Consider the following 13086-nt stretch of genomic DNA (forward strand, 5'->3'; position numbering starts at 1 on the left):
ATGAATTACATCAGAAATGAGACTTAAAAGCAAAGATCAAATGAAATTGGAAGGTAAAATGCTAAGAAATAGCTTACCGGCTTCGAATTTGGTAAGACGAACCCATAACATCAAAAATAACATGATAGGTAGTTTTGGAAAAAGTCAATGGTCGGCCAATGCCAATCAACGGGTTAACGGGTCAGCATGGCTCGCTCGGTGGCTTAGTCAACGGCTCCATCAGCTCGGTCAATGTCTTGATCGGCTATGTCAATCGCTCGATCAGCTCAGCTTGGTACAACTAATACTAATTTGGCTTAAACCGTTTTGGTCAGTTTAGACTAGTCCATTTGATTCAGACCAGCCCAGTCGGTTCTATAAGACTCCCCTAGTGATAAATGAACCCCACGTGAAGAGGGTGGCACATGGGTGTTTGCGGTATCTACGATGGTCGGACGACCATCGAACTTTCCAAAATTTTAATTCAAGGTCGCCTAGTATGTTGTTGGTGTTGTTTCATGATAAAAAATGGTTGAAAACAACGAAATAAACATCTCCCAAATGGTCGAACTCATTCTCACTTCACACTCATCAACTTTGACAATAACGACAACGACTTCACCTTACCCATCGAATGAAGAGGAACTATAAATGGGACCCATTGATATCGCAGATGTAATAAATGGACGATGAAAGTGTTATGTCCCTGTGATAGAAGAAGAATAATTGAAGGAAATTGAGGAAATAGAGATTAAAGAAGAGAAGAAAATGGATTCAAGAAAACTAAGAATTCATTCATTCATTTCATGCCTTAAGCCCTACCTAGTACATTGCTTATATATTTACATTTTACCAACCATTCACCAGCTAGCAATACAGTTGTCTCTAACAGTTAGATTCCCTTGCAGGTGTTGTTAGGTGCTGTTGGCGTGACTTCCTTCACTGCTGGCAGTACCCCTCCCCTTAATTGAAATCCCTAACCCTATTTACGATTTCCCTAATTCTCCTCTGTCTTCTCCGATTTCTATATCTCTCATGATCATAACAATACCCCCTCCATGAAAGGATCATTGTCTATAAGGATCAAAACCTAACAATTGTGCCTTAAGCATAATATAGTTTACCCCAAAGACATTTTCCAACCTTAAATTCGTCAACTACAGCTGATTGTACTTCTCCCAATGTTTGTCAAACTTCATAGCAGATTGGACCTTAAATTGTCCTTTATATCCAAACTTGGAAGGCTCCAATGAGGTAATGTGTTGATCTCCAGATTTCTTTTTCAACCAACTATCATAATTCACTGTTTGCACATTCGAGGACTCATATAACAAGTTAAATGCTACTAACCCCATGCAATGTAAAATGATGCAGGTACCATAGACCCTTGCTGCTAGTCTTAATCATTTTCGAAGAGCAAGTGAGGTTTGATTGTAAGACCGAAACTTCAGGTAAATTTTGTCCTCTATCTTTATACCTCTGTCTGTCAATTTTATTTTAGCAAAAAATTTCAGCCTTGCTTGAGTCTTCTGAAAAAATTTTAGATTCAAAAGTTTTTTAAATAACTAATTCCTGCTGCTTTCTTTGTTGACTTGCCATATAGTTATGACATTCCCCTTCCCTTGAAATGATCCTTGTCCCCAAGGATCAAACCCTTCTGATATCTCATTACTGATTTTCGATTACAATAACTGATATCTCCGTTTGAACTGTGCCAACTCCCGGAGAGCCTTCACCTTTTCATTTGTAACTTGAAGCAAATTTCTATTAAGTTTATCTATCTTTTTCTGAAGAGTTGCATTAACATTTTTCTCAAGTAAATGCCTTTCTTCCTGTTGTAATAAAAGCAACAGTGCTGCCATCTTTTCTTGCAATGCCTGTGCAAGGGCTTCTGAGGCATCACCTTTAGTCTCAGCAGTATTTAAATCCAGCATGCCCCTCTTTTCTTTCCGATTAAGAGCATCAAAGTCCATTCCAATATCAGCCAACGGATTTGTTTTAGATCTAGATATATTCAGATTGACTAGTCCTCTGCTCAATGTATCAGCCCAAACTGTCGACTTCGTCTCAAATTTATCATTCGATGGTTCTGAAACTGGAACTATAGCAAGTACTTATGCCGATGGAGTAACTATTTATGGTTCCATTGAAGGCTTTGAGACTGGTTGTGAAATTAATCCACCCAGGAAATCATTGTTATTTTGAGGTTGAGCAGACATAAGTGAACTGACAAGAGCATTAGAACCTATCTGAGAGTTGAAGCTCCCATTGCTGCTTTAGGTAGCAGATTCTGGAATATGATGGGCTATAGACATGGTATGTGGGTTAAAATTAACATATGAATTATTCGAATTTGGTTACATGGTTTGGTCATATGGATTAGCATTTGGTTGTGCAAGTTGACCAGTTGTATTAGCATTTGGCTGCACAGGTTGACCATATGAATTAGCATTTAGCTGTGAGGGTTGGCCATAGGGATTAGCATTGGGTTGTGGCGGTTGGCTATAAGGATTAACACTTGGCTACATAGATTGGCTATATGTGGTAGTACTCGGCTGTGTAGGTCTAGAAGGTGGAAAATATATGCAGTGAATTATTTTCCTAATTGGGAGTTGATAATTCCTGAGGCAGAAAATGGGGATTTGTTAATGGAGGTTGTACGGTGAAGATACCAGGTAGAGAGTAAGCATTGGCGGATAATGAATCCCTAAAATTGAAGTTGGTAACTATCTCAAATTTTGCAGAATGTAACTGAGGAGCTACTGCATTTTGGTTTGTTGCAGGCTGGAAAGTAGGTGTGGAAGTAGAAATTTATTGTGCAGCTGGGGTAGCATCAGTTGAAGGAACAACTTTAAAAGGATTATCACCAAATGGATCATCAAAACCCTGATTTCCAATATTCCTCAATTGATATTGGTCCACCCTCCATATTGTATCATAATAAATGGTGGTTCTCTTTCTCAGCTCATTTGGAATCTGCATTCGATTTTGGAGAAGTCTCTATTTCAGATTCAACTCCTCCCAAATTTTGGTTCTATCCATGTTGAGGTAAGACTTCAGACTTTCGTATTGATTTAACCAGTGGATGTGTACCTATTTAGACTCATATTTTCTGATTTTTTAGCACCACGACTGAGAAGTTTGTCACCACTGCTATGGTTTACGCAATGTTGAAGCTCTAACATTTTCTCAAATATTTTATGCCCGCTGCAATGAAGTATCATAACACCATTATTGGGGCCACTCTTTGCTATTTTAGCATAACATTTAAGTTGTGGTTCAGAGCTTTCTAACTTACTTTTGGGCATAAAACAAGCTTCTTCAAGTGTATAAATAGGGTAAATGTTCTTACCGTAAGCATCATCCATTATAGTAGCCTTTATATCGTTTTTCGTTGTATGTTTTTGCTCAGCTTCATTTTCTGCAAGATTTTGACCATCAAAGAGGCTGGATGATTCAATGATGAATGGATCAGCTTCTTTTGCTTGCATTTTTTCGAATACCTGAGACACATTACCAAATCCCTTCTGCTTTTGTTTTTTCTTACTCATTGTACTAGCCATAATTGGAAGATCTGCTCCACCGATTTCTGGTTTGTGTCCATTTTCATCTCCAAATCAGTTATGCGAGCATTCTGTTCTTCCCACCATTTTGGAGGAGTTGATTTAGTTGTTGTATGCTTTATCATCTTGGTGAAATCGTCAAGCTGCCTCTGAATCGAAGAAAGATTAATGGAGTCTGCCATGCCTTGGTTTTTTTTTCTTCAAGTTGCAGGAAATAATGGCTCTGAATACCAATTGTTATGTCACTGCGATAGAAGAAGAATAATTGAAGGAAATTGAGGAAATGGAGATTAAAGAAGAGAATAAAAGGGATTCAAAAAAACTGAGAATTCATTCATTCATTTCATGCCTTAAGCCCTACCTAGTACATTGCTTATATATTTACTTTGTACCAACCATTTACCAGTTGACAATACATCTATCCGTAATAGTTATATTCCCTCGCAGGTGTTGTTAGGTGTTGTTGGCATGACTTCATTCATTGCTGGCAGTACCCCTCCCCTTAATTGAAATCCCTAACCCTATTTCCAATTTCCCTAATTATCATCCGTCTTCTCCGATTTCTATATCTTTCATGATCATGACAGAAAGTTATCGAAATTCATGAAATATAATGGGAACTGCTTGGTTTTCCGATGAGCCATCAAGGGAATTTCTACTATGAATGATGACACTTCATGATAGTATTTCATGACGAGGGGATGGATGGGCTTCGGTCATGAGACGAAAATAGTCACAATGGCAGTGGCGGTACATGCAACAACTCGTCAGAGAGACGACCGACAGTGAGGGGTGATGGAGGGGTTTTAAACATTTATGTTTTTTTTTTTGAAAAAATGACTTGATTCTAATGGGGGTTAATTTAGGAATTCATAATATGGTTTTAAATCTATTTATAATAATTTTTCATTATTTAAAATTCCAAATAGGAGTGTAGTTTAGATTGTAGAGGTATGAGCTCCCTTACTTGTGTAGGTCACGAGTTTAATCCCACCAAACCCTTATTTCATTGTTTTCCCTTTAGTTGATATGGGTTGGGCAAATTAGAGGTTAGGCCCAAAATTACCTAAAAGTTACAAAATGACCCCCAAAATTATAAAGTCTATCAATTTGACCCCCAAAATTAAAACAAATAAATTCAAATAAAATAAAGGTGTGACACATATAAAAATTTAAGGGTAAATTATATGTTTAGTATATCAGCTGTCATTTTTGTTTTGTTTAGATCATTCAATTATTCTTTTTTCAAAATCATACCTAATGTTTAAATTTAATTTTATTTTGGTCATAAACCGTTAAAAAGTTAACAATAATGCTGACGTATCACAATAAAATAATACTACATCATCATTGAAAAAATAAAGAAAATATCATGTCAGTAGTTATTTTAATTGGGTGACTAAAATGAAATCAAAACGTAACGTTAGACATGTTTTGAAAAAAATAGTTAGATGCCCAAAACATAATAAAATAATAGTCGTGGTACTAACGTGTAGTTTATCCAAAATTTAATTCACATTATAAAGCTAGATTGCATGAGGAAGGTAATCCGTGAAAATGAATATAGCTGAGGTGTGACAGTGGTGAACGGAGGAGCGTGAGAAGAAAGCGCGTGGAAATAGAAGTGGGGGAACAGTTCCATTTTCCTTGGGAGGCTGGCAATGACAGAGGAGAGGGAGCAGAGATTCGGATACGGACAGAGTTTTTTCTTTTTGATGCATTGTGTTTCAGCGTAATACTAATCGATAGTGCCTCGTGATCGGAGAAGGGAGGTAGATCCATGGAAGACTGTTCCCTTTATTCACGTGCCTCTCTTTTGACTACCCAGCCCTCCCGTTTTGGACTATAAATTCCATTGCCATTTGCCCCCATCAACCCACAAATATTGACTCCTGCATCCCTTATTTTCTATTCCTTCAACACTACTTGTATACTAGTAGTATTTTAACTAAACCCTTCATATTCCTAAGTTTATTGTTTTCAGCTCTCTCTGTAAGACTGTAACATGCAACCTGGGACCCTCTCTGTCTGGATCTTTATGTCTCTCTTGCTATTCAAGCATGTACCTCTCTCCCTTCCAATTTGACGACAACGTGGACTGCAGGTGCTGCTGACTGGTATTTCGCCATTTTATTAGCTTATAAAGCTACCAGACAAACAACTCTCCCTCAGTTCCCCACCCCCCTCTCTCTTCCAGTTTACTTTCAAACACTATATTATTGCACTTGGTTCTCAGTTTTTACTATTTTCGTACTATCCCTGCCATTACTATACCCTGCCATTACTCTTTAAACCATACTCCCCCACTCCCACACCATCACTTCATTTTCATTTGCATTTTCATCTGCAATCCCCTTGCCTCTTCGTTTTCATTTGATCTTTTCCCCATATCCCATAGTGCTGAAATTGAGGCTTTGATACATAATCATATAGAAAGAGGTTGAGAAAACAATGCATAGGTGCAGTAGCTCTCAGGGAAACATGATGGGTCCATGTTCATGTGGCCTGTTTCAATGCCAAAGCAACTGTTCCTGGCTAATTTCCATGCCCGACCACAGATCTTGCGATGAAAAAACCGTCTACCCTTTCATGTCTTCATCTTCAGTCGATTGCACTCTCTCGTTGGGGACTCCATCGACTCGTCTCTCCGAAGACGATGACAACAAGCACATCCTCCGCCATGAACGTACCTCTGGTAATCCTTGCATGTCTAGCTATTGCTGGGACTTGTTCCAGAGAAAGAATGCACCAGCTTATTCACACCAAACCACCAAAGCTAGCCGTGGAAGCAATGGGAATAGCAGTAACAGCTCCGGAAATGATCCGCTCTTAGCTCGCCGCTGTGCCAACTGCGACACCACTTCTACACCACTTTGGAGGAACGGGCCAAGAGGTCCAAAGGTAATATAAAAAACTTACAAATTATTCCAACAATTCTATATATGTAGAACAAACAACTTTATATGTAGTCATTTTTGTCAAATTGCAGTCACTGTGCAATGCCTGTGGAATCCGATTCAAGAAAGAAGAAAGAAGAGCGAGCGCAGCAAATGCAAACAACAACTCATCAATGGTGGATCAGCAACATAATGGCTATTATCACCACAACAGTTCATGGGTTCATCAGAACCAGAAAATGCCATGTTTCTCCCCTCTTAACGAATTCAGGTTCATTGAAGATAGTGATCGAGATTTGCTTTCTTGGAGACTGAACGTCACAGATAGGCCAACAAGCCTTGTCCATGACTTTACAAGATAAAAGGAAAAAAAAAACAATGAATAAAGAAGAAAAAAGAAACCTCTCTTCCCATTGACGGTCAATATCATGCAATGAAACGTATCACGATGATGGCGACGCTTACATGGTCTTCATCCTCGTTTGGTCTAGTCAATTATTTTTATTTTATTTGCTTTCTTTTGTTTGTCTACTTTGTCTGTGTTCAATAGGGGAGTTAGAACGGTATCATTCTCTATGTTGTTAGTTGCTTTTGATTGTTTTCGCTTCTTTTTTTTTTTCAACTTGTTTAACTTTAGTTTCACCTTCAGTTTTATATTAAAACCTTTCCGTTTTGAGAGTACAACTTTCACATATCCTCTACTTCTTCTTCATCATCATCAGATATCAAGATCATGCTCACCGTTAGATTGGGTTACTGATATTTGCTTGCATGTTCAACAATGGCACCCTTTTTTTTCGCCTTTTACTGTTTATGAACTGAAGTTTGCTTTACCTGGGAGATTCTGGGCTCTGTATATGCTTTCAGTTTCCTTTATATTTCTCTCAGTTTCGAGGCTGCAAGATAAAATGGGTTTGCCGATGAATCTGACTGTCCAAATAGTTTGCAATTTACCAATTCGAGATATTCTTAGCCGGGGGACACTGTGCGTTTCAGGCGTTTTGCAATGCAACAATTTGTCGTATCAGGCCCTTTTGGGTACACTCGTATTCTTTAATCTTGACCGTCAAATTGGCCTCTAATGCACACCTTGGGTCATTCTGCAACATGCAAACCCTATTTTCCCCACCACTATTTTACTTCACGTTGGCTTTATTATTTCTGTTTTGAGTTTTATGTCAGATTATTATTATTATCCTACCTATTAATCAATAATTCAGATTGGGTATTATAAAACTTTAATTTAAAATAATTTATTGTTGGATTATGTATACTATTACATGGGGTGGGGGAGTCTAATTTCCAAAAAGAATGTTTGTTAATGATAAGCAAAAAGGAGAAGTCAAATTTGAAAAGAGGCCAAATATGGAATTGATGGTCAAATGTAAAAGAGTTGGTTGGACCTTGAATGGAGCAAACAAACCCCACATTTCTAAATTTTTAGACAGACATTGTCTATCCTCGATATCCACTAATATGCCCAGACATTATCTTGCATCTTTATATGTTCAATGTCTATTTTCTTATTTATTCGCTCAATATATATATATATATATATATATAAATCTAAAATGCTTATAAAATTTAAGATAAATTACATATTTAGTATCTCAACTATTATTTTTGTTCCTTATTGATCACTCAATTATTTTTTGTTTTAAAATTATACATAACGTTACATTTTAATTTCATCTTAATTATCCACCATTAAAATATTAACTATGATGCTGATGTATCATCATAAGATAATATCACGTCAACAGTTTTGTTAATTTTTTAATAATAAATAATCAAAATATAATATTAAGTATAATTTTTGAAAAAAATAGTTTAGTTACAAAAACATAATAAAAGAGATATTTAAGACTAATGATATAAGTTAGCCTTAAATTTAATACATATAAGATTCAAATTTTATTGAATGAAATTCATAAGCCAACTCATTTAATTTTCCTCTATGTTTTTCTCGATTTTAAAATTTTTAGGAGTCTCAGTCTTATGAGCCCGACTTTGTCGGACGCCGTTCAACTTCCTTTGACCTTTTTTATTTTGGTTAAATGTTTATTTTATTTATCCAGAAAAAATAGCAGACACTTGAAAATAAACAATACAAAGTCCACTATTCACTTCTAACAAACAATTTATACAAGATTCTAATCTATACATGATTTGCTATTAACAGAGTTAATCCTACTAATGTTCTTACTCGTCACTCTCCATCTAACTACATTTTTTATCTGACAGACCAGCTTGGACACCAAAACTTGCTTCCTCTGAAAAATTATCGCGTTCCTTTCCCTCTAGACAAGGTAGATGACCGAGTTCCACACAATTTTAAAGATGACAGTAAACAAAGAATTCCCCTTAAACATACTAATGGCCCATGCAACCTCTGAATTCCAATCCATAACTCTCCACTGCAGATTGCAAGCACTCAACACCGTAGACCAAATCGCTTTAGAGTAAGAGCAACTGAAGAAAACCTGATCTCTTGTTTTCTGCTCATTATCACAAAGAACAAAGCTCCCAACAATTTGGAGACCAAATGAGATCAGTCTATCCCTTGTAGGCAATCTATTCAGCATGGCCATCCTTAAGATCACAAAATGTCGAAAAGTTGCTAAATCAAGTTGTGCCATGATACTTTCTCATTCCTCATTCTAATAGCTTCCCATATCTTGGTTGTGTTATTTGTAATACCGCAAAAGTTTGGCTAGTGATCAAAATGAATATATTGGAAGCTTTGTGGTTAAAGTGTAAATTTGGGAAAAGTTTAGGGAATAAGTTGTACTTTTCAAAAGTTATGTTGTTTAGTCCCATAAATGAATAGTTTACCTCGAAAATGATATTTTCGTGTCGATCAAAATTTTGTTACGTAGTTTGTATTAAAAACTATAAAGTGATAAAGTCCAAGAAAAATTCAAATAATCGAATCGGATTAGAGATATTTTGAAGGATAATAGAGAAAGGTTAATAATGTCATTTCCATGTTTTAAATTAGTAGAATTTAACATGGACCATTGGATTTAAATTGATTTTCCATGTTAAATCGAGACCCTTGGATGAAAAATGGAAATATTGTAATTTTGGAGAAGTTCAAGGGTAAAGTTGGAAGTTATCAATTTGTTGGTTCACCTTTGACCATACGATTAATAAAATGGCATGTGGCATGGAAATAAACATGAGTTTTAAAGGGTAAAATGATCATTTGGTGTTAAAAATTCATTTTAGCCTTAAAAATGACAAATGACTTGAGATTTTTATTTAGAAAAATCAAGAGTTTTCTTCATTCTCTCCTCCATGGTCGAGAGCTTTATACAAGGTAAGGAAACAATTTTATTTTCAATTTTCAAGCCAATTTATTAGGATTTTGGATGAAAGCATGAAATAGAAAATCGTTCTACTTGGAGATTCTCTATCATTCGATATCATTTGTTCATGCTTTCCATGCTTGATACTCTAGTTTAGTTAGTCGAATGGATGGAGGGGGTTAGATTTTGATGTTCTAAAGATGAATTATGATGTATAGAGTTGATGTTGATTCGTTTCCATGCTTGAAAAGTGATGGAAAACAATGAGAAATGGTTAAATAAGGATTTAAACATGTTAGGGTTCTATGGAATTTAGTTGTTTGAATTGAAATTGATATGGGGCTGATTGTAATTGCTTGGAAATAATGTTTAAAATTTGAATTCATGCTTGAATCAAGTTGGAAACCAAGGCCAAAGTGACCTTTAGTAGTTGACCTTTAGTAGTCGACCTAAAGGTGAAAGGCACCAATAACCGCCTCGGTCGACACATCAATAAGACGATTTAGTTGTAGAGCCGCAAGTAAGGGTCCATTGGCACCACTTTCGATCTCTATTGCATTAGCTCCAGTGGAAAGACAATTATTCCCGAGAGCACCCAGAATAGAACGACGCGACTCCATTGCAACTAGGCTAAACACCACACAATTAAACAAATAAGGTAAGAAGCGTACCGGTGATCAAGGCAAGACGTGCAAAAACTTTCAAACCAAATGTAGCAATGTGGAAATGCCCATGTACCTGGGCATATATTAGGTTCCGATCTTGTCGAACATAACAAAATCCTAAATCATGTGCATTATGCGAAAGCATTTAAATTTTAAACATATATCATTCAACATTTGGAAGAAAATAAACAATAATAATCTAACATAATTTAAACATCGAAGCGTTGCAAGATATATGTTATTAACCAAATATGGGTAAAACAATCATTTCAAATAATCAAACAATTACAGGGTAAATAACAAATTAAACTTACCAATATTTATAATTTATCCTTAATTAGTGACATGCAAGTTCTTATATTAATCGAAATAAAACAAGGACCTAATTGAGCATACATTTCTAGGGACAAAAATGTAAATAATTCAAAAGTTAAATACCATCAACAAACATGCAATTGACACTTCTATTATGTAATTAGGTTTATTAAAGTGTGACAACCTCAAGTCTGATTGAATTCTGAGTTAAGGTATATTATTAATTAATAAATCAATTTTGGACCATTCTAAACTTATATAAACATCCTGGGTTTAACTAAGACTTAGGGACACTTAGTGCCTTTAATGAATGCAATTTTACCATTTTTCATCGAGCACACAGACAAGGGATCAATTCTTTTTCACGGGGGATTAATCCTTTGCAAAACAAAAAGGTTGGCACCGATTCTTCTGGCCAAGGGATTGATACTTTTTGAAAAAGGATCGATCATTTCCCCTAAGGGATACATCCTTTTTATGGAAAAGTGTATAATTCTCAAGAACATGCATAAATGAGTTACGAAACTTCCACATAAACGATCATGGGGACTATATACATGCTTAGACACTTTTAAACCACTTCATACATATTAGAATAAACCTTTATCATGCTTCATAACACAAGTTACAACATCATATAAGGTTTTAGCATTAAAAGTCAAACATTGCATATTGGTTCACTTTTAACACGTCACCTAGTCCAATTATGTATTTTGCATCATTTCACGCTTCCTATGAGTCTAATAAGTTTAGTACACTTAGTGTCATTTGTCTAACAAACCAACCACTTCTTTAAGGCACAAATCAACATTTGGCTATTTTCATGATCCACTCAACCAACAACATGCATTCAACATTTTAAACCAACAAATCAAACTAATTAACAATCTACAACACAATACCAAAGTTCCACATCACAACCAAACTTATTACAACTCAACATATTAACAAATATATAGGTTCCAAAATGATCCCTATGTTGACACCACATGGATTTGAGCAACATACACTTTATTTAGAAATGCCTTGCTTGACCACACTGGATGCTAGCTCCTCACCTATGACTCGGATTATATTCCTCTAAAAAAGTGTTAAAAACGAGTGTGAGATGAAAAGCCTAGTGAACAACTAATATTCTAAGTAATGCACATTTCAAAGCTAAAGGAAAACCCTATATGCAATCACACCTCACTTGTTTTTACCTCACCATTCATATCATCATGTCATGCTTTTATATTCACATACTACACCTTAAAAGCACAAAATATTCAAGATATTCTCATGCCTTTTATTCTCATATAACCAACAGTAAACACATACACTCATGCACCATTACCTTTTTGGCAAGTAACACACAATGCATACATTATTCCAATTAAAGATCAATGGTCTTTTTGTTCGAAACGTAACTCACTCATTAGATAAACAAAATCCATACAAATCCCTTTTATTTGTGGACTCACTTAGGTCCAAAACCATGAATTTCAGAGCAAAGCTTAATGTACCAAACTTACCCTGTGTTCTTCTCGGAGCATAGCTCAACACACCAACCTTACCCTATATAACTCGATATCACACATACATAGAAACACATAGAGTAATCTTTCCTAGGCATGCATTTCATATCCAAAAGTCTCATTAAGAACAAATAGCCAATTAATCCAAGTTCACAAGAGTGGTTGTCAATGAAGCATAGTTTTTCACATATATGTTTTCAAACAATTTTTGAAACACAATCAGAGATGGTTTTCATGTTCAAACTTTTATAGACAGGGAGATGGTCAAGTTTTCCATGCACACATTCATATATATATATATATATATATATTGAAATCTGTATGCATTATCCACAACACAAACATAATTCACATAGCACATCCACATTTGCTATCACATTTCATATCAATTAAATGCATCAATAATGAATCATCTATACCATAGTTCACACTAGATAAACATCTTGAACTAAACCTTCTTTTACCCTTGAACATGTCCATCCACAAGGAATCTTTTCTGTCCATTAACTGAAATAGCCTCCTTACACTTAGCAAATGCTTACCAAAATACAATGCACAATTTTCCTCAATAATCAACACATCAAACACCTTGGAAAATAGAATAACACATCAAGAACATATAAAAAACAAAGTATATTTTTTTCCAAAACATAGCGAAAAGATCGAAATTACCAAAAAACATTACTGAAACAACTCTCTGAACCTTTAATTCGATCGAAAACACTTCTCCTCAATAGGAAATGATAAAAAAACTAATATCAAGAACTAAACTCAACTAAAACCTTAGAATTAACCTCTACAAATCCTAATTCTCGGATCTCTGAAAAACACCGAAATCA

The 13086-nt window shown here is 35.5% G+C and overlaps 1 protein-coding gene across 1 annotated transcript; it reads left to right on the forward strand.

Annotated features, from left to right (window-relative positions):
- The first annotated feature begins 5825 nt into the window (after window positions 1-5825).
- Window positions 5826-6973, forward strand: LOC120171884 (GATA transcription factor 18-like). The gene is made up of 2 exons (XM_039179501.1): window positions 5826-6443; window positions 6532-6973. Exons 1-2 carry the CDS (start codon window positions 5994-5996, stop codon window positions 6799-6801), a joined length of 720 nt encoding a protein of 239 aa, XP_039035432.1. The 5' UTR covers window positions 5826-5993; the 3' UTR covers window positions 6802-6973.
- The last annotated feature ends 6113 nt before the right edge of the window (window positions 6974-13086 follow it).

The sequence above is a fragment of the Hibiscus syriacus genome, unplaced genomic scaffold (genome assembly GCF_006381635.1).
Source record: "Hibiscus syriacus cultivar Baekdansim isolate YM2019G1 unplaced genomic scaffold, ASM638163v2 tig00111837_pilon, whole genome shotgun sequence".
In the NCBI taxonomy this organism is placed as follows: Eukaryota; Viridiplantae; Streptophyta; class Magnoliopsida; order Malvales; family Malvaceae; genus Hibiscus; species Hibiscus syriacus.